Genomic DNA, 23129 nt, shown 5'->3' with positions numbered 1-23129 from the left:
CAAAATAGCCAATTGTCTAAAACGAAGGAAAATCCCCATAACTTGCGACACAATTAAAAGATCTCAATTCTAATACTGTGACAGGATCCTCCTTTTCTGAAAGGTATTCCAAACTTTTTTTTTTTTTTTTTTTTTCAAAATAGGCGCAGAGCGTGTTGTGTTCCCCATAATTATGCAGATATGTCGCAAAACATACCACGTGCCGGGGGATTTAAGAAATTTAGTCTTAACGTTGACTCATCTGGCTTGTTTCCTATAGAGCTTTGACGACAATGTTGGAACACATCACTTTCAAAATGGTGAATTACACCAACAAAACATGTGAGGCTGTCTCCGAAAAAAAAACAGGGATTGTAGTGAACAGCAATTGCATTCAGCTCATTTTTGCTTAAAGAAATTGTATCTTTTCCCACCCTGTCAACGGGGGCCTTGCCTGTTTTTGAGTTACATGAGCAATGAGCTCCAAAAGCTGCATGGGGATTGTTTCCCTGTCGCTGTCATAGAATATGTTCCTTGCTTGCCTTTGCCTCCTTTCCGGGAGGCAATTCTGGATTTTCGTTTGTGATTTTGCCGCTTGTATTACCGTTGGTATGATTGTCTATGTCTTGCTTTGCCGTGTTTCTAGGGCTGCCGAGGGCATTCCTGAATTGTTTGCTCTCGGTAGGTGCTTGTTAGATGCCGGCTCGCCAGGCGTTTTTCCATGGAATTTGGTTTATTCCTGGCCGGTCACGCGTTTACCGCCGTTGCCACTTTCCGTTGTTGGTTCCTGGTTATCCTGGGTGCTCAATGTGTTCTCTGTTCAGCCTGCCATGCGTTTTTCTGTCAAGACTGAGCTTGCCTTTGGTTATTGGTCCTTGTAATCCCTGTGTTGGCGGCTGTCTCTGTTTCGTTTTCCTATTAGTTATCCCCTTTTCTGTTGCCTGCCCTTTGTTTTACCATGACTGCATCTAACTGTGACAAAACTAACATAAAATGCGACAGAAACAAAATGAAGATAAATCCAAACAGCTTGCCAACATAATTTTTGCCGTTCCATGTGTTCCGTTACTCCCCAAGCCTGCACAAAATTTAGTAATTTTATTCATATTTAGTTTCTTATGTCTTTTATTAGCATATTTGGTATTGGAGTAATCTAAAAGTAATTGAAAGTAATCCAGTTAAAGTAACCCTACCAACCCTGCAAATAACTATCTTAAATTCCGGACTATAAGCCGCAACTTTTCTCACAAGCTCTCAACCCTGCGGCTTGTACAATGATGCGGCTAATTCATGCATTTTTTTCAAACGGCCGCCAAAGGGCGCCCGAGCAGTAAAGATAGGAGTGAGACAGGTGGAATATATTTGATAAGGATGACAAAAATTGAATGTAACTCCGCCCTTGGTGCATGAAGGAAATTAGCATGAACGGACCCTCATCATTGAAAAGGTGTCGATCGAAGGGGGGGGTGGCTAACTACCATATCGGAAATGATTTTATTTTATCTGTAAACATAAAGAATGTGGCAAAACAAACAGATTACAAAAAGCAAAGTCCAACAAAACAGGTAAAATAAGATAAAATAATCCTTTATTCGTCCCACAGTGGGGAATTTTATTTTGTTCCAGCAGCTAAGAATATCAACAGTATAAACAAGTATTTAAAAATATGAAAAATAAAAACCAGAATATTTCCAATGGCAGGTGTGCAAAATAGTTAAAGTGGCCAGTAATGTGCGAATATGCAAAGTCGTGGAGGGTGTGCAGTCTATCGAGAGCACTGCATATTATATAGTTTGACAGCTGCAGGAATGGGGGACCTGCGGAAGCGCTCCTTTACACACTTGGGGTGAAGCAGCCTGTCACTGAAGGAGCTCTCCAGAGCAGATACGGTGTCCTGCAGGGGATGGGAGATGTTCCTAGTCATGGATGACAGTTTAGCCAACATCCTCCTCTCCCCTACCGCCTCCACTGAGTCAGGGGAGCAGCCATTGTCCAGTCTTTACCTGTCAGCCATTGAAATGCTGCTCCACCAGCAGACCACTCCTTAGAAGAAGTTCTTCAAAAGTGCCCCCTGCATGTTATAGGCAGCATTATTGTGTGTTTTGGAGTTAATATTTTACATGGTTGGATTCTACGGATTGTCCTTGTTTTAACAAAGTCGTTTTTGCGGACATTCAAAGAAGTTTGAAGACGGCCATGGTGCGTTACGCCAACTTTAGAGTTTTGGGGTATCTTGATTGAGACTGATAGTGATGTTTCTCTAATGAGAATATTTGTTATGGTCATCATACATTGAATCCCAAGAGTTTAATCTTTCCAATGATATGTGGCATATTTCAGTCACTGGTCGTACAGACACGTATTTGTTAATCAAACGTCCTGCCTCTTGTACCATGATCGTTGCCTCACTACTTGACTTTCCGTGTACTGAACTCTGCTGAAATTAAAGACTACCATTACTGTAATGATTTGTGTTTCTGCACTGTGTTTCGCACTACCCTGACTGGCTTCTTTACAGTAAGTACCTTTGTGTACCATTCTGCAATTTGGTTTTGGGTCGTAAGCAGCACTGATACCCAGTTAGCAGACTGACACTAAAAATATATCAAAATTTAACTCTTAAACATCTTCAAATGCCTACAAAAGTATTCAAATGTCGGTATATTGTGTAGTACAACCAAAAACGAGTGCAACGAAGCACAAGGAAGAATATAAACTATGTTTTTTATAGGGTTTTGGGTTGTACACAATTCTTGACCTGTGAGTATTTAAAAAAATGTATGTTTATAAGAAGGCTCATCTATTTTTGGCTAATTCGAAGTCAAATGGTTTTTCTTTCATGAATGAAGGATTTCTTACCACTAAGAGCCATTAAATAATGTCCCCTTTGTTCTTTAACTATATTTATTTATTTTCCATATGAGCTTCAAGCATTGAGGAAAGACTACTGGTACAGTGAAATGGGAAGAAAACCTGTAATACAGTACTAGAACATTAATAATTATGAAAAGAAAAAAATGATCTGAGATAGGTTTGGAATCATCCATTCGTAACTTAGTTCATTTTAACTTTATTATTTATTTACATTTTGTCCTTCCTCCAACAATTCAAAGACACAATTATAACGCTAAAACATTATCCAGTATCATTTTGCATCAAATATCTAATCTGGTGTCACCAATGGACAGACACATCCTTTGATATTGTGGTAACATGGTGTAAAACGTTGTTTCAAAATTCACTTGTCTTGGTCATGAGTGTTTCTTGTCTTATTTCCAAATAAGAACTAAACAACAGTAATAATAAATGGAGCCTCAGTCAGTGTGAGAAGCCGTGGTGCATTCTATACTACAGTATAAACTGAAATTTGATCTTACGACATTCAGTTCACCTTGAAGAAGGAATGCAGTGTTGCTGCATATTGTTCTTTGCATTCTTTTTTATGATTAAATTTGTTGCTCTTCAGTGCAAAAAATGTATAAAAAAGGGTGTAAAATGATAAAAAGCACAGGATTTACAGGGAAAATTTTATGTTCTGTCATTCCACCTGCTTTCAATTCTCTACTTTCAGGAACTACATAGAAATGCCCCAAGCTCTATGAATTGCTTGGATGAGTCCAGATACAACAAGGCAAAGCACTAAAACCTGTTCAATGAACTGTCTTTGTCCTGAGTTTCCGCACAGCTGTTACATATTTAGGTCTATAAATAAGCCATTTCTCTTTACAAAAACAAGCTTTGTGGCTTAATAATATCACCGTTTTTCACGCGGGTTGCATTCCAAAAACGTCCCACGATTGTGAAGTAGAAACCTTTATTTATTCAATTATATTTTTTTTTACTCAAGAACAAGCCAAATTTACAGGCTCAAGTATTTTTAACAAATAAAAAAGCTATTTCATTTACAAATGTTTTTTTAAGAATGACTTGTGCACTGTCTAATTATAATTTTTAAAATAAACTTGCCGTTTCATTGCGCAACTATAAGAATTGACGACACGATCTGACCTTAAATAATACTTTGACACAATCATGTTTACGTAATGGGAAACTGCATTTACCTTCTAGTTCTGTCCTACAGAAACCATACATTTAACCATTATCAAACATTTTTGAGAAAGCAACAGGCAGCCACATGGGAGCACCATGTGGCTCCAGAGCAAGTTTAGCGGGGAGAGAAGTCCAACATTTCTGGCAATAGAAAGCATGTTCCTCTGTTTAGTGAATCAGAATCCAAATCACAATGCAAACCCATGAAATAGTGAAACCGCGCGGAGTAAAGTGCGATACAGTGAGGGAATTACTGTATTTAGAAAGTAAAATATGTTTTGTATTCTATAATTCTTTTGGGTCAATCTGTAAATATGTTACCGGTACTTAAATATGTCCTGTTTTTTTTCAGGGATAACGATGATCTTTTTTTAACATAGCACATTTAAAGTGTATTCTTGTATTTTAAAGTATATTTGTTGTGTCAAGAATGAATGATTTTTAATTTTCATTTTGGTGTGTCGTGTGTTTTTCAGGGATTCTATATTACTTGACTTTAAAGTTGCTCAGAATCAAAAAGTTTAAATTAGTTAAAAGTTCACTGTAGAGTGAAAAAATGCATGTTATTAAAATTAAGTAATGTCGTAGATTATTTCAATCAAGTATCAGGTCGTTTTGTGCATAAGGTTACATAGCAATTGCTATTATACCGATTGCAGCAACAACAACAAAATTTTAAGAGCCGAAATAACAGGCTGTTTTTAGTGAGCCTAGCTGAGAGAGACGGTTCTATAAAAAGAGCCGGAATTCCCCTCACTACTACATGACCTGGGTAGGAAAGGACAGTATGGTGGTCATCAATTACACTTATTACATTACCCTTGGATGTTTCAGTTACTTGTTGATTGTATTTACTTATTTTACTCTGATGTGTACGAAGAAAAATAAAAATAAAAAAGCATAAATGGTTTATAGTGCAGTATTTCCAAAAGACGATGTCAGTCAATATTGAAATATTTTAACTATTTAATGATTACTTAAGATTATTAATCCAAAATTGTGAAAGAGACCCTTTTGGCAGGGGGTTGGATAGAGGCAGGGGCTCTAGCACTACTTTGTGTCTATTAACTTCCGTCACTGATAATTTGTTTGTACATATGTCTGACTTAATTGTTCTTACTACTCTTTGAATATATGACTATGAATACAACAATTGGCATGATTAACATATTAACTTTTTCTAGAGTAACATTCTTATTATTAGACTGAATATTTTCAGACGATACAACTTGTATCCATATATGTATCATGTATTAATTACATGTGTAAGTTTTCCAAACATTTGACCCAACCTAGCCTTACTGTAACTTTAAGTACAGTAGATGCTTCTTTACATGCCGCAAAACCAGAAAAGCGTGAGTGTTGAATTACGTACAAACCACAAACAGTTCACCCGGTGATGATTTCTTCCTCTCATTTTTGTCACGTCTATATTGTGCATTGTGTTATGAAAATGTTACTGAAGGTTGCCACTAGCGCCAAATCTAAGTAAAGGGTAGTCCGTCCTGTTCTTCTCAGTCACTGTTATTCATTCATTAATATAATTAAATGCTGAATCACACAATACAAGAGTCATTTTACATCATAAATAGGTTTTAGGTATGATGCAATTCACAAAACACTGTCCTCCTTTCTCATAGAACTATGGTAACAGGACATTTTGCCTTTCAAGTTGAATTCTGCTCAAATTATTATACGAAAGCTCATGTATTTGAACACAACAGACCCTTCTGATGTCATTCAGTACCCATACTGTTCCAAAAATAACACAGTTGTTGTCATGATTTGTCAAATGCCCTCACCTGCGCTCACTCTTCCAGGCCCAGCTGCCACTTGTTTCCCAATAAGTCCTCCTCCTATTTAGGCACGTCATTCTTGTTCTCTCCTTGTCAGTCCTTCAGCAAACCTCCGCACATGCAAGGCAAGCATTTTTGACCCTGGCTCCCGTTCTGTCTCCGACCTGTTCCCGTATTCTGCTCGATTTAGTCCCCTGTTTCCTCTATCGATCCCCTGTCCGATCACCTCTGGTAACCCGACTTGTTCCGATCTTCAACCACGCTCCGTTCTCCTATCCTGGCAGCCTGACTTGCTCCCGATCCCCGACCACGCTTTGTTCGCGAAGACTTCTCGCTCCTCCTGCCCAGCAAACAACAGATCGCGGTCTTTTTCCTCTCGCCCAGACTTCCCCTATCCATCCATAAAGCATTGTTTGAAACGTTACGCATTTGGGTCCACTGCTTGTGCTGGTCATGACGATTGTTGCCAATGATGCAACTACAATTACTGCACATACGCCAGTTTGGAGTGGACAATTTGCTCATGATGCCAAAAACAATAAGCCATACAACAGGCATGTCCAACATACACCCCGTGGGTCGGAAATCAACCATCAACAATGATTTTATAATAATAATAATAATAATAATAATAATTTCCTTTGTATTGTCATTCTTTGTAAGAACGAAATGTCGATACACCTGACCCGTTGTAGCGAGCCGATGCAGCCGCAGCCAACAGAGGGCGCCGCCATTTTTACCAATGTTATAAGTCTTAGGTATGACTCGGCCGAGGCGCGAACCATACTGAGCTGGTATCCAGGCTGCCACAAATTTCTGAGAATGTCAAAAAAAGAAGCGCGCCTCTAGGTATTGTGAGTTAAGTTATCAAATGGCATTTACTCAACTTTTTAAAATAAACCAGATAACACATCCAATGCCAAACATAAAAATATTTATCCTCCAAAGTTTGTGATCGGTTGGTTTTTAAGAAAAGATCCCTTCTCATCCCGCATTCTAATATGTGTGGTAGGTTATTAATGTAGGCTGAATTATAAAGTATAAAACTGAAAATCAAAGCTAAAAAATTGGAGTTGACATTCATTTACTGACCTGGCCCGCCTAAAAATACAAAGTCTGGATCCAGAGCGCCAGAGCCAAATAGAGTTCGACATCCCACCCATAAAACATAGTTTGGCCTATTTTTTTTCACTTGAAATAATTCTGGAAGGGATTGTGTGTATCATTTAGCACATTCTAGTGCTAAAAATAATAATTTGTTTAAAGACAAATTGTTTCAAATGATTCACAGAAATGAATTATTATATAAATGTGCATTTTTTTTAATACTCATGGGTCTAGAAATTAGCATTTATTTCACACAGCATAAGGGGGTTGTCATAATAATAAGTATAATATAAGTTTTCATTGATATGCAGATGACACGCAACTATATCTTCCAATGTAGGTATCTGCCCCACTAAATTGTGAAAATTTGGAGGCCTGCCTCACTGAGATAAAAAGATGGATGTCACTTAACTTCTTGCGTCTCAACCCTAAAAAGACTGAAATGGTAATTATTGGTACATCCAAATGCCGTGACTCTTTTCAAAAACTGCTCTAAACATTGACAAATGTAATAATTCCCAGAGTGACCCAGTGAAAAATATAGGTGTCACATTTGACCACAAGCTGTCATTTCAAACACACGTCACGAATATTCCAGTTTTTTTCCATTTTTGCAACATTGCGAAAATTCTCCCTATTCTGTCCCAGTCTGATGCAGAGATTATAATTCATGCGTTTGTTACCTCCCCTCTCGATTACTGTAATGTACTACTCTCTGGTCTCCTGAAGCTGGTACAAAATGCTGCAGTGAGGCTCTTAACTAAGACAAAAAAGTATCATCACATTACCCTGATGATTTAATAAAATCTATAAAAAACAGAGCCTGCATCCCAAATCGACATAAATATAACTCTTAAATTGTGTCTCCACACCACAGTAACTCAAGAGTGTTGAAGCTCACTTTGACCGTCATTTTTTTCCCTACATAATGGTTTAAAATAATTTTATCTTCCAGCCATATATACACATGAAAAGAGCCATAAATGGGTTGCGAGCCATAGGTTCCTGACCCCTGGAATATACCATACAGCGCTATGTAGTGGTCAAATAATACACACTGTCCCTTTTAAAAATAAATGAATAACTGAATATTTCTATAATAACATCTAAATTGATCCAACCCTCAACAACTAGCTTATGGCTACAGCTGCAAAACCTATAAAAAAACATCAAGGATAATCTCAGAAAATTGCATTATTAATGAGGAATAAAGCCACATTATACTCACAAAAAAAAAATATATATTTTTGCACAAAATCCAACCTTCTTTCTTTCCTAGTACAGATTGTCCAATTGCGTTTCAAATCCATCAAGTTAATGCTGAAAGTTATGCCTGTAGTGTCGTATTTTTGGCATAAGTCTTTGTTTGATGAAGGGCCGTAGATGTCCGTTCGACAGAAACAGTGGACATGGAGATTTTTTTTCCACAACTTTTTGTTGTTATAATTCCGGTGCCGCCCCCTGGCCAATCATAGTTTGTGGAACCACTGATGTTTCTTTACGCCTTCTAGAAGGCCCTGCCGCACCAAATCGAAATCTGATCGGCTAAACAAACAGTTTGATCGACCATAATGTTATGCCTGCAGAACTGAATGCCCCTGGGTAGATCTCTGAGCCTGCCAACAAGCGATGGCTAAAACGTAATTGGTTATATGCTTAAATGTGAAAGCACACATCTGGAAGCAGCAAGACCAGGGGGGAAGTAATGAAAGGAAGCTGACAGGTAATTGGTAATTATTCAATAAGAATTGCTGGACAAAATATAATTGATACCACATGACTCAGATATTTTTTAGGGCAGCAGAGAAGGCCTAGCAGGCCCGAACAGTCCACCACTGCTACTATTACAACTCAGGCCAGTCTCCAAGAAATACCTGGTAAATATTTTTGACAATTTATCCTGACCTTGATCCATCCATCCATCCATTTTCTTACGTTTACCCGGGGTTAGGTCGATGGGCAGCAGCCTCAACAGGGAAGCCCAGACCTCCCTGTCCCCAGCCACTTCAACCAACAGGATCCCGAGACCTTCCCAGGCCAGCCTAAAGACGTAGTCTCTCCAGTGTGTCATGGGTTGCCCCTGGGGCCTCCTATCAGTGGAACATGCCCGGAACACCTCCTGAGGGGGAGTTGAAAAAAATAAGTTGTGGTTGCTGTTATGGCTCATTTGCCCTACACTCTCCGTGCCGTTTTGGGGGTAGGGGTTTGCTCCCCCACATGAAACAGATAGTTTTATGGTTTCAGTTAGTACCAGGTTTCCAGTAAGTACCAGTAGCATCTGCCTCCTGATATGGTTCAAATACAGCACCTTCATCATATGGTCGCCATTGTTTTTTGCCGGACCTCTGCATTGACTGGCAGCGACGTCAATGCGGTCACTAGGGAAAACAATATTGTTCCGAAATTTTGAGAATCACATCGTATAATTCGCATTGCATCACTTGTGTCTTTTCATTTTTGTTGAAAAAACAAACTTTGCGGCAATCAGGTTATGTCCTTTGCTTTTGTGACATATTAAAGGCTCATTCTTTGGCAAAAGACTTTGCGTTTTGTACATTTTTGTGTCTATATTTAAATTATTTATGCATTATATGAATAAATATGGAAAGCAAGGTGGCGCGGTGGTTAGCGCGTGTGCGGCACAGTTCTGAGGTCATGCGATCAAACCTTCCTGTGTGGAGTTTGCATGTTCTCCCCGTGCTTGCGTGGGTTTCCTCCTGGCACTCCGGTTTCCTCCCACATTCCAAAAACATGCATGTGTGGCCTTGCGACTGGCTGGGTGTCCCCTGCCCACTGCCTGAAGACAGCTGGGATGGGCTCCAGCACCCCGCGACCCTACTGAGGATAAGCTGTGCAGATAATGAATGGATTAATAAATACACTGATCTAAAAACAGATGTAGGAGCATAACAAGAACTAACTTGTGTCTTCATATTAATCAATCAATTATTTCTTCAAATAATTGACCCCAATATTTTACTATATTAATAGTATAAAAATAAAACAACAGTAATATGCATATGACTCAAAAAAGTTGAGAAACACTGTTCTATTGAAATAAATGGGAAGCAACGACATTGTTTGGGTTCGCATTCAATTGTTGCAAAAATATTTTGTTTTATTTACGGGCTTTTCTGGTGGCTGTATTTTTAAGGCCCGTTTAATATTGTACAACTGTCATAGGATTGAAGGAAATATTTGGCGTCATCTAGCGTAAATTTGTAAAAATGAAAGGTTTACCCAGGAGGAAGTAAAGTGATGACTGATCAGGTGACAGTCACATGGTCGGGTCAGCTGATGCTAATGCTAACGCTAATGTTCGGCTGCCAGTCGGAGGATCCAACGGCAGAAAGGAATAAGTGACCATCCAACAAGATGCCTTTCTCTGAGCTTTATTTTAACGTGGATAACGGGTACCTGGAAGGTCTGGTCAGGGGCTTCAAAGCCGGAATATTGTCTCAGGCTGATTATTTGAACCTTGTGCAATGTGAGACTCTCGAAGGTGAGTTTCATGAGAGAAACGATAGCCAGCTCTTGTAGCTAACGATACAAATGCGTTTGATACCCTCTTGAAAATAAACTAATAATAACGAATAGTCCATATCTTAAAATGGCCCAGCTTTACTAAATAGGGAAACTAACTGCTCTAATCGTTTAGTGTTCGTCATTCGTAAAAAAGGAACTACAACGCCGCTAATCGAATTAATGCTAGCATCCTAACGGTATGGATTTACTCTACAGCGATAAAGCAAGAGCAACTCCTTTGGATCGAGAATAAATGAAAAGCTCAGATCATCATGACCTTGTTTTACCTCGCCTTATTCTTTTTCACTCATATTTTTCATCGATTCTCCAATTTGCTAAAACCATATAAATAAACCAATTTTATGATCAAAGAAAACAGAAAAACATACAGAAAATGGGGTTATTGTGACTGAATAAATAAACATCCTAGTGAAATTTTAATGAATTGTCCTTCCAGTGCAAGTAAAATAAATGTAAAAACGTAAAAAGATACAAACGGATATAAACGTTTTTAAAAATGTATCCATTATATACAAGGTTTGCACGGGTGAATGAAATCCTTGAAATTGCTTGAATTACAATGTTGTGTTTTCAAGGATTAAAAAGTGCTTGACTTTTGGGTGAAGTGCTTGTAAATGCTTGAAACTATGGCATGTTTTTTTTAAGAAATCTGCTTAATAATGACAATGAAACCGCTGTCTGGTGGCTTTGCTTTGCCATTGCATATCTTGGCATTAGTTTGTATGGCATTTTCCTATGGAGCGCCATGGCCTCTAATGGGTCACGGCCAAGAAGACCGGTGCATGCTACACTTACACAGGGCCCTAATAAATGTGAATTACTGCAAGGTTTATGAATCAATAATGGACATTTATTATGGGCCAGCATAAATGAAGGTAGTGTAAACTGCAACTAAAAAAATATAAGCTACATATTTTCACCTAACACCTACACGGGGAGAAAATTGTCTCATAAAAAAATATATTCACGATTACCTCAATATCTAAAAATCATACGTCTTGGTAAATGTACACCTAAGATTAAAAATCACATTTGTAAGTACAATATGTATTTGTGGCTATGCAAAAAACGTAATTGACACTGCATTTTTTTCTTTCAATGATACTGGATACATTTTAAAGACTTTGGAAGTCCTCTAAAAGTGCTTGCATTTGGACATGATAAAGGTGTACGATAAAATTAATTTGTTCATATTCACAATGGCAGTTGTACAGAACATCATGCTCATGAATGCTGTTGATGTATTTCAGGGTGGTATTGGCTTTTGGGAAGAGGCTGTTCCTCATCTGTTAGTTCTTGCTCTGATGCAGATGTAGTGCCTTCCAGAGAGCAGCATATTTTGATAGTTTTTATTATTTTTGGAATGCAATTAAAAAAAACATGAATGTCATACATTTTTAATCCACTACAAATCGTCAGAAATATTGTTAGCCTTTTATTATTTTAGACTGTATGTTCTGTCCCGCAGGTTTTTTTTGTCTGTAGTGTATCATGAAAATGGTGAAGGTAAGATATCCAGTCCAAACGCCAACTAAAACCCATGAAAAGATAAGAAATGAAGAATTTATTTGAGTGCGTCTTGGAAATGCCCGTATTTGCATGTGCATTACCAACGAGCTCACTGAAGCTGCAATGATGACACAAGTCAGCTTCTTGTCAGTGTTTGATAATTCTAGTACTGATGATTAATAATCCATGTTTAAAATCAAGTCATGTTTATTCGTATAGCCCTTCATCACAAGGATTCTCAAAGGATTGTACAGACCACAGATCATTTCAAACTACAGACTATTATTACACCATCTCCTTATCTAAAACCTACATGAGGGCAAGGAAAAACTCAAAACCTCCACATGAGGTAAATGAAGAAATCTTGAAAAGGGACCGTACATAAGGAATCCCCCTGAAAGTTGCTCGCCACTGATCCTAAAAGCTGCTTTAACCTCCCAAGACCTTCTTGCTTAATGTGCATTTATGATGCCAGCTTTTATGAGGTTAATGTTGTTAAAATTAGGGAACTAGAACTGTTTAAAGGTCCGTATCTCCCCTACACCTTCACCATTTTTGCAGATCTGAAACTTCACCTGCAGAGCACAGATTATGGCAGCTTCCTGGCAAATGAGGCATCGCCCCTTACTGTGTCCGTCATTGACGACAAGTTAAAGGAGAAAATGGTCGTTGAGTTTCGCCACATGAGAAACCAGTCATATGAACCACTGGCCAGCTTTATGGATTTCATCACGTGAGTGAAAATTTAACAAATGAATGCTTGGCCATCATTAGTCAGGGTTTGTACGGGTGCATGAAATCCTTGAAAATACTTGAATTTTCATGTCCTGGTTTTAAAAAAAAAATTAAAAGTGCTTGTAAAATCCTTAAAATTGTAGCCATGTTTCTCAACAAGTCCGCTTAAAAATTATGTCAACATGGCTCTCTGGTGGCTTTGCTCTGCCATTGCATTTCTTCTTGTGATTAATGATTGGTGTTCATTTGTATTGCATTGTCATATGAGGCGTCATCACACCTTACGGGTCACGCCCAAGAGGAGTGGTGCATGCTACACTTAAACAGGGCACTATTGTTATTATTATATTATTATATACCGGAGCCATATCCCCCCAGTGGGAGGTGGCTAGAGTCAGGAACACGTTCATATTTCTGAGTCTTTCTGGGACATTGATACAGAGGAGGGGATTCTCAGCCCCTTCGCTCAACCCAACTGCTGTGTTGGGAGTCATTAGGTGACCAGACCCCCCAATTCCAACCCCTAAATGCCGAGCGCCAAGCAGGGAGGCAATGAGTACCAATGTTGTAAGTCTTGGGTATTACTCGACCAAGGTTTGAACCAGCAAAATAATCTATAATATAATATGTGAACCGCAGAAACATCTGTGGCTGTACGAAATACACCAAATTATTATTTTTTAACTGGAGTAATTGGAAAATTGGCTTTGAAAGACCTTAAAAAGTGCTTGAATTTGGCTGGGGAAAAAGTTGAATGAACCCTGATTAGTGTTATTGGCCTAAAAAACGGTGTACGGAGTGCTACGAAAAACGATTCATGTGGCTTGTTTGTTTGGTGGCAACTTCAGGTACAGCTACATGATTGATAACGTGATCCTGCTCATTACGGGAACCCTTCACCAGCGGGCCATTTCTGAGTTGGTGCCCAAGTGTCACCCGTTGGGCAGCTTTGAGCAAATGGAGGCAGTCAATATTGCCCAGACGCCAGCTGAGTTGTACAACGCAATTTTGGTGGACACGCCTCTTGGTAATGACAACTTGGGTCACAAACATTTGTTATTTCCTGTTGCAAGGTGTGCTTGAAATGTTTAGGAAATAGTTCACCTCTAATGAACTACTGTTTGCTTTCAGCTGCGTTTTTCCAGGACTGTATATCGGAGCAAGACTTGGATGAAATGAACATTGAAATCATTCGTAACACACTCTACAAGGTAAAAGAAAAAAAATACGCGACTGGGGGTCAAACAGATCTTTATTACAGATGCTGCCCTACTTACGAACAATCGTTCGTAAGTTAATTTTTGTTTGTAAGTTGCTTCGGTGCTATATTTTGTATGTTTAAGGTTTATATAAGTATATTTAAGGCTTGTATAGGTAGCCTGAATTGTTTTGAAACTGAAAAATAAACGTTGAATAAATTATGCTCTATAACGTTACAAAGTAGGCTAAATGATAAAGCATAGTACCGAAAAACAAAGGTACACATCAAGCGTTGATATTTTGTGGTCTGTGCAGCCCTTTGAGACCCCTTGTGACTAAGGGCGTCACAAATAAACATGACTTGACTAAATAAATAATAAATAAATTTAAGTTTAACTTACTTTTGGAAGAGTTAGGCGACTTCCTTCTCCGAGGTAAAAAGTGGACAGAAAAAAAGCGATCCAACCATTTTCTCAACCGCATCAGGCTTTCTTATTCCACTTTCATTTCAAAAGAAATGGCTCGCCTCTTTTTTTACACTTTGCACCAACCATATTGAATGAATGCACGAGATATTAGACAAGAAAAACGTCAAAGTTCTTAGCGTGCTAGAGATACAGTGCAGTATGTGTAAAGTTCTTAGCGTGCTAGAGATACAGTGCAGTGTGTGTACACACACGGACTAGAAAGTAGAAGCCAGCTTTCTTCTTCGGGGTGGATGCTGGGTGTTCTCTCACAGCACCACATGTCAGAAAGAAGCACTACAGCATAGCCCTTCACTCGGAAAAAGGTCCACACAATACAAAGTCTAACTTACGACATCCCGAAAAAAATGTTTTGTATAAGTCGAACGTTCGTAAGTAGGGGAGCAACTCTAGACTAATTTTGTTATGCATTATTATTCTGACTTCAACTAGTTTTCAAAGCACTACGTTTAGTTTTTTTTTTCCCATTTATCCCGAAAGTCTTATCTTGTCTCTCTTCATTGTCTTTATTAAATGTTTTACCTTGGAGTGCCAGGTCTAATCTTATTGCATACAATGTTTGATATTAATGAGAATGAAGCCAATTACTCATTTTACAATTTCCAATATGGGTCGACAATATTGTCATTAGATATTGTTAAAGCCACACGCTTTTATAAATAGGTTGTTGTTTATTTTTTGTTTTTCTCAGGCTTATCTTGAAGCATTCTACAAGTTCTGCTCCACTTTAGGAGGAACTACAGCTGATACCATGTGTCCCATCCTGGAAGTAAGCTTCTGCTTAGCTTTTAGATTCAAATAAACACAAAGATAATTGAGTATTTGAGGTTTTGGCGGTCAAAACCTCTCAATGGGGCTGTGAAGCTTTCTTAAAACAAAACATTTAAATGTGAAAAAGTGGGATTTTTTTCAGTAAATTGTCTCATAATGCTACAGGATTTTAATTCATAGAGGGCCGATCCTATCATATGTAGAAAGAAATGTTAAAAAAATACCTATAAATGTATGCCAAAAAAAGGTTATGCATATTCCCAATGTTTTAGTATTGTTATTTAGAGGCTGCTCCGAGTAAATGTGTTCTAACTGTTTTGTTTTTTCCCCAAAGTTTGAGGCTGACAGAAGAGCGTTCATCATAACCATCAACTCATTTGGAACCGAGCTTTCCAAGGAGGACCGGGCTAAGCTCTTTCCCCACTGTGGTAAACTTTACCCAGAAGGCCTTGCTCAGCTGGCACGTGCTGACGACTACGAGCAAGTCAAGGCTGTGGCAGATTACTATCCTGTGAGTTCAAACCACTTAAGACCTTCTTTTTTAAAAATTTTAGGTATTCTGTATGGAATGTGTTTGATAAACAACTTTTTAGGGATTTTTGATTATGCACTTTTTTACCAGACTGATGCTCAAATCTTATATAGGCATCAGCATTTTTGGGCGTGTTACTTAGGGTTTGTTCGGGTGCTTGAAATCTTTGAAAATGCTTGAATTTTAATGTCATGCTTTCAAGGTCAAGAAAATGCTTGAATTGTGTATATGTGCTTGAAAGTGTTAAATTCTTGCCAAATGATGTATCCTGGCCGTCGGCTCAAAAATGACGCCGCTGGCCCAGCGCTGGGATTGCATTGCTTTGGATGGTGTTCTCATGTGAAACGTCATTGCCCCCCATAGATGCATTAAAAATTTAGGTGCTCCAGAACAGGTAAATCACACCTATATGCCGGGAGGTTGCAGTTTAATGAAGGATGACTCAGAAAAAGAAAAATACAAACAACGGTTAAAACATGGAACAAATCCACGCACAGCATGCTGCAGAGTGTAGAAAAGGGATCCAGCTCTTCACAATGGGTCAGGTAATTCACATAGATGACTAGCTTAACTATGATTTTTTTTTTTTTTTTTGCTAACAGTTGGCTCCATACTACACCTACACAGTTGCCTCCATGCTACACAGGTCACTATGAATTGTGTATTCGTGCAAGGATTATGTATCAATTACAGGCATTTATGACCATGTAGAAAAAGAAGGGAGAGTTTCCCGTCGTAAATTGTAATAGGAAGAACTTCACGCAACTGAAAATGTCATTTTTACCCAACACCTATATGGCGAGAGATTTGTCTCTAATAATTACACACGTATTGTTAACATCCATAAATAAATAATATATTACTCACTTCCTTGAAGATGATGGGATAGCAGCTGCTCTCCTTGGCGGAAGTACTGAGTCAGTACTTTTTCTTCCAAAATCAAGAAGAGATGAAGGAGGCAGTGAGCCTATTGGTGGAGGAGGTGTTCTCTTTTGCGAAAGGGCCAAGATACCCATTCAAACCGACTGTTTTGCATTTTGCTGAAAATTTGGAAAGTGGCCACCAGAGAGAAGGTCTATAGTGAGATGGCATGGTAAATTCATAACAGATGGGTGCCTATGCCCAACTAAAAGACAAGATTCCCCCTCAACGTCAGAAGATGTATTTTGAACAAGTTGAAATGGCTTTTCAGTGGAGGCCCCGCAAATCGATCAGAAGAGCCAGTAGGGAACTTCAGTGTCCTACAACAGCTGTTTGGCGCATCTTAAGAAGACGTCTGCACATGACGCCTTACAAATTAAAGTTAGGCCAACAGTTGAAGGACACTGACTTTTTCATTGCAATGCAACAAAGGATGGAGGATGATGAATAAGATGACCGGCGACTTTCCACGTAAATGATAAACAAGCAGAACACTTGCATATGGGGTACTGAGAACCCATATGAACGTCTTGAGCACAAGCCTGATTTTCGAAAGGTGGTTTGTTGCTATGTCGAAGAAAGCGGTCTACAGACCGTTATTCTTTGAAAAAGCAACAGTCAATGATGAGATGTACTTCCACATGCTGGAAAATGTGTTAATGAATAAATTAAATGAAAAGGAGTCTGGTGACTTCATTCTCTAACAGGATTGGGCGCCACCACACTGGAGCCTTAGGGTTAGACAGTTTCTGAACACAACACGGCCAGACAGATAAATTGACACTCTGTGCAGAATGTTCACGGTCTTATGTCCTGGCCAGTCAGATCTCATACCATGAAATACTTTTTTTGTGGAGATTTGTGAATGAATTGGTCTATGTGCCCCAGTGTTCATTTTAGCTCTGAAAAGTGATTGGTCCCGGGGACTCGCATGCTCATAAATCTATGGGTCCCAACAGAGATCTATGGGTCCCCAAAATTTAGTGTGCTCCATGCCCTTACAAACTGTCGTATTTTCCCTTACAAAATACAAAAAAATATATATATATTTTTTCAAACACGTTTCTTTATGTAGTTTAACATGTTATATTGTACATGTTTCCTTGTATCATATATATTGTTAATGAACATTTTGTTGTGAGACAGAGTTGCTCGACATGAGGTTTATTATAAAAAAAATTCCAAACGAAGTCGCTTGAACGTTCATTGTAGAAGGAAAAAATACATGCAAATATAATTAAGTAGAATAATACATTTTCTTATTCAAATTATTAATTTATTTTCTGCATTAAATTATTGTTGGTAATATACTGATTAAAAGGGATCACCACAAACCTGTCTTTTTTGCATTTTCTCCTTTTATACTTCCTTTTTTTTCTTAACTTATTTATCCAACATAATCATTCGTAATATAATGCATCAAAGCAAGTGAGTCGTTTGAGAGCCGGCTCTTTAATGAGTTGAGCCGAAAAAGCCGGTTCTCTAAAAAGAGACGGACTTTCACTACACAACTCGAACTCGAGATCGGCGTGCAGACGAAAACCAAAACAATGGCGGATCTGCCTGATGAAAAGTTTGGAGTGCGGTAAATCTTTGTTACAAAATGATGATGACAATTTGGTGTCAAAAAAGTTGCGTCCCGAAGACGCACGTTGATTTGACACAATGCGTCCCCGGCAAAAATAATGCGTCTAGGACGCATGGACGCGGGCAAACAAGAACACTGTGTGCCCCCTATTCCAAGAGACATAGACGAGCTGAAGGCACGAATTACAGAAGCTGTTGCAACCGTTAACAATGCAATGCTTGGACATGTTTGGCAAGAATTTGACTGTTGGCTTCATGTGTGTTGTGTGACAAATGGTGCTCACACTGAATACTTTTAAACATTCCATATAAAAATTGAGATTACAAGCTTTTTGAAATTACCAGATGTGTTTTTATATCTTTAATAGTATCAGAGATACTTCATGTCAAAAAGTTCCCAAGACTTTTGCAATACCCTGTATATAAGGACCACTGTCATATAGTTGTAGTTATTCTGTATTATTATTCCTACATAATAATAATAATAATAATAATACGGCTGGATCGATCCTGCATGGACTTTCATGAGTGGGCAAGTTGAATCTAGATGTGCCAGACTACAGTAACCATGACAACAAGAACAACTCTTCAATACTTTGTCCACACACAGCTCAACTAATCCTATTTTTGTGTCTCTTTGGCAGGAGTACAAGCTTCTATTTGAGGGTGCCGGCAGCAACCCAGGCGACAAAACATTGGAAGATCGTTTTTTTGAGCATGAGGTGACAAATTTTTACCAAACAGCGATCATTTAGCTTTGCTTTGACAAATGTATGGCAAAGCAGATTAGGGCTGCAACAACAAATCAATAAAACCGATTAAAATCAATTATTGAAAGTGTTGGCAACAAATTACATCTTGATTTTAAAATCAATTAAAAGCCTTTGCAACAAATGTCAACATCGATTTGTTGTCACTCACCACATCCGTTTAATGCATTGAATTTCGTTGTGACATTGAATGGATAAGCTTGGGGTAGTACTTTTACTACTACTCAAGACCTTATTTTGATGCATGAATAAATGAATGGTCGTTATTGTCTTTTGCAAGTATAACAACTTTGGAGGGCTTGTCTTTTCTGTGCAAGTAAAACAAATTGAAAAGGTAAACAAGTGCAACAGGATAAAAACATAAAAAAATGTATGATGTCCTCTTAATTCATCTTTGCCTCTTACAAAAAAGGATTTTACAAATGTTCAGGTGTTTCACATACATTCATATGTATTTTTCATGTGAAGTTATTTGACTAACACTCAGATGTTTCTATTGTTTTATATCGTAGAATATTCTGTTGTTTTGTGCCTTATTTTTATCCGTCCAAAAGGGAAGGCAGTAAAAAATGTGCTATTTAAAAATCAGTTTCGTCCATTATTAAAAAGAATAATCATCAAATTCCTGGATGATCAAAATAAACGTTAGTTGCAGCCCTAAAGCCGATGTCATTTGTTTCAACCCTGACAATGTTTGTTGACGTCTTCCTTCCTTATGCAGGTGAAACTGAACAAGCTTGCCTTCCTCAACCAGTTCCATTTCAGTGTGTTCTACGCTTACGTCAAGCTGAAGGAGCAAGAGTGCAGGAACATCGTCTGGATTGCTGAGTGCATCGCGCAGCGACACCGCGCCAAGATAGACAACTACATTCCTATCTTTTAAGCTCCTTTTCTTCCTTTTTCATGTCATTCCGTCTCGTGGCTCTGTCTGTTCACTCCATTTTGGTAAAGTGTCCGATGCCACCACACCAAGCAACTTTCAATTTTCTGTTGCTGGTGTATGTTGGCCCTCAGAGCATGTTTGGATCCTTTTCTTTATCCATTCGTCGTCGGTGAAGCGCTGGCTATGTAGTCTTTGAATGAATCGTAAGTTATTTGTGACCCTGTGTTGTGTATTCTTTGTGATACGGAGTCAGGGAAAAAGAGTGACTGGAGCTGCTACAGTTGCTAGTACGAATCCACTAATGGAAGCATTAAGTACTTAATTAATAATTGGAAGTTTTTTCAGATTTGAACTGATGTGACGTGTCATTAACCTTGTTTCAAAACGTTGTCATTCTTGCACCACAGAAATAAATTATACTACTTCTGGTATAGTTAGATTTAGGATGCATTGCAGAATACAAGTTTTTGCATCAAATATAGGATGTGCTACGGTGAGTGTGGAATGATAAACTTTAGTGTAATTGAATGAAAGATATATTATAAAAAGATTGCTATATAAAAATATACTGTTTTACCATGCTGTACAAATATTATATCAATATTGATTTCTGTGACGTGTTGTAAAAGTGTCAATAAATTACCTATGCACACTTTGTGTGTGAGATTGAAGACTAGTGCAATTGGGAATGTGAAATATTTGTTCTTTTCGCGTGTGTTTGGAAATGTGGGATTGCTCATGGAGGTGTTGTCAGAGAAGCCTTTTTTTTGACAATGTGTTGTAGCACGTATTCTGTTAGGCAGAGGGAATAAAAGCCACCGGATTAGATCTAGGTTTGATGGGGGTAAAATTCATAAAGAAAACACCAGATTCGAAGTTAATTTGAACGAAACCTGACAATATAATGAACAAAACAAGATACAACATTTAACACGCGAAAGGTCCCCGGTTTGAGACCGGGTGGACACATGTTGGCCTTGAGAGGGATAGGCGCCAACAAGCTGCACTTGCCCAAGACATACCACAGTAAATGGTGCCTCTACGACTTTATTGGCTAAGGGATCCAATCAATCATATTTAAAGAACATTCTTATTTTGTCTAAGGTGTTGGATGAGAAATCCTAAATTTGGTTAATCCTTGTTTACTATCCATCCATTAGCTGTACTGCTTATCCTTAGTAAAGTTGCGGGGGTGCTGGAACCCATCCCAGTTATCTTTGGGCAGTGGGCAGGGGACACTCAAATGGTTGCCAACCAGTAGCAGGTCGCACAACTCACTTGCTCATTCACTCCTCGGGATAATTTAGACCGGCCTATTTACCTGACATGCACGTTTTTTGAATGTGTGAAGAAACCGCGCAAGCACGGGGAGAACATGCAAACTGCACAGGAATGCTGGTTGCAGGATTTGATCCCATGACCTCAGAACTGTGTCGCGGACGCGCTGACCACGTCACCCCATTGGTTTACAAATCCTCTTTTATTGCTGATTCAGTTTGACGGCCGTCTACTCTAATTTTGATTGATGACTTATTAGACGCAAAATTTAAATTTAAGCTCACTGATAGGGTTTTTTAATCACCCTGAATGTTTTTGTGTCAGAATTAAAAGTCACTTAATACACTTCTTATTTTAATGACAATTCAAGAAGAAGGTTCATCAAAAAGCAAAGAAAAGACAAGATGGTTCATCAAATTACAAAAGACAAGATGGTTCATCAAATTAGAAAAGACAAAACGTTTCAATGAATTAGCAGAGAAAACTCAATTCAGATGTTTTCCAATTCAGGGAATCCCAAATCAATGGGTATCACTGGTTTCTCAAAGTTCATAAGTCACAGTCAAGATCGAAGGACTAATCTAATTTCTACCGTGACCTTGATGCAGAGGTCTATGAAGAATCAGGTCCTTGATGTAGATTCTGGGTCTGGGGTGCTTTGCCACTCGGATCACCGAGATTTCCACTCTTTCAAGGAATCAAGGAATTTTCCCGTGAGGGAGTAACCGTAAGAAAATACAATCAATCATCCATCCATTATCTGCACCGTTTATCCTCAGTAGGGGGTGCTGGAGCCCCATCCCAGCCATTTTCGGGCAGTGGGCAGGGGACACCCTGAACTGGTTGGCAGCCAGTCGCAGGGAACTTGGACCGGATTGCCTGGAGGAAACCCACGCAAGCACGGGGAGAGCATGCAAACTCTACAGGGAAAAGCTGGTATCTAGATTTGAACCCATAATCCTAGAACTGTGCTAACCCATCACCCGCTGTGCCGCCATGAACTATTATACCATTCTTAATCTTGATTCTAACATATATATATATATATATATATATATATATATATATATATATATATATATATATATAATATGTATGAAAAGATCGAGAAATTCGTATTTCATTTTCACCGTGGAATCCCTTTTTGGATTATGTTCTTTAGGCATCCTGCCGCCACGCTGTGTCGTGTATTTGTAGCCCTTGCTCGTACCAGACAAAACATTGCAAACTATCGGTCAAATATTACATATTGGGGCTTGAAAGATAATTCTGAATATTTACATTAATATATATTGTCTGGCGTGGTTTTAAATACCCAACAATGACTCAACACTGTTCTTAATATAGGAAGTGTTTCCTCCATAAATATTAAGTTTTTACAAGTGAAGCAAAATGTTCTGATATGTTAACTAGTGCAGCACTGCGGCGCAGTGGTTAGCGCGTGTGACAGTTCTGAGGACATGAGATCGAACCTTCCTGTGTGGAGTTTGCACACTCCCCGGGCTTGCGTGTGTTTCCTCCCGGCACTCCAGTTTCCTCCCACATTCCAAAAACATGCATGTCAGGTTAATTGGCCGGTCCAAATTGTCCCTTGATGTGAATGAGCGAATGAGTTGTCTGTCTCTGTGTGCCCTGCGACTGGCTGGCAACCAGTTCGGGGTGTCCCCTGCCCACTGTCCAAAGATAGCTGGGATGGGCTCCAGCACCCCCGCAACCTTACTGAGGATAGGTGGTGCAGAAAATGGATGGATGGATGTTAACTACCGGTAGTTTATTTTGTAAGTTACTTAAGCTGTTATCCTTATAGTGTTAACAAATGCATGCACAGTAAAAGTATCAGAGTTAATTTAAAACTCGTAGGCAAAAAACAAATGTTCAATGATGTATTGCTAAAAGTTTACTCGTTAAGTGTTAATTTAACACTGGTTAATTAAGTGTAATGTACTCAGTAATAGCGTTAATTTAATGTTATTTCAGTGA

The 23129-nt window shown here is 38.6% G+C and overlaps 1 protein-coding gene across 1 annotated transcript; it reads left to right on the top strand.

The window, feature by feature from the left end:
- Nucleotides 1–10205: 10205 nt before the first annotated feature.
- atp6v0d1 (ATPase H+ transporting V0 subunit d1) lies at nt 10206–20542 on the top strand. Its single transcript, XM_088334182.1, has 8 exons — nt 10206–10434; nt 12549–12720; nt 13571–13749; nt 13854–13933; nt 15099–15176; nt 15513–15689; nt 18863–18940; nt 19710–20542. Exons 1-8 carry the CDS (start codon nt 10308–10310, stop codon nt 19869–19871), a joined length of 1053 nt encoding a protein of 350 aa, XP_088190308.1. The 5' UTR covers nt 10206–10307; the 3' UTR covers nt 19872–20542.
- The last annotated feature ends 2587 nt before the right edge of the window (nt 20543–23129 follow it).

This window comes from Urocampus carinirostris, chromosome 4 (genome assembly GCF_059441175.1).
Source record: "Urocampus carinirostris isolate Australia breed hairy pipefish chromosome 4, RoL_Ucar_1.0, whole genome shotgun sequence".
NCBI classification, from domain to species: Eukaryota; Metazoa; Chordata; class Actinopteri; order Syngnathiformes; family Syngnathidae; genus Urocampus; species Urocampus carinirostris.
This window is presented reverse-complemented; position numbering and strand designations above follow the sequence as displayed.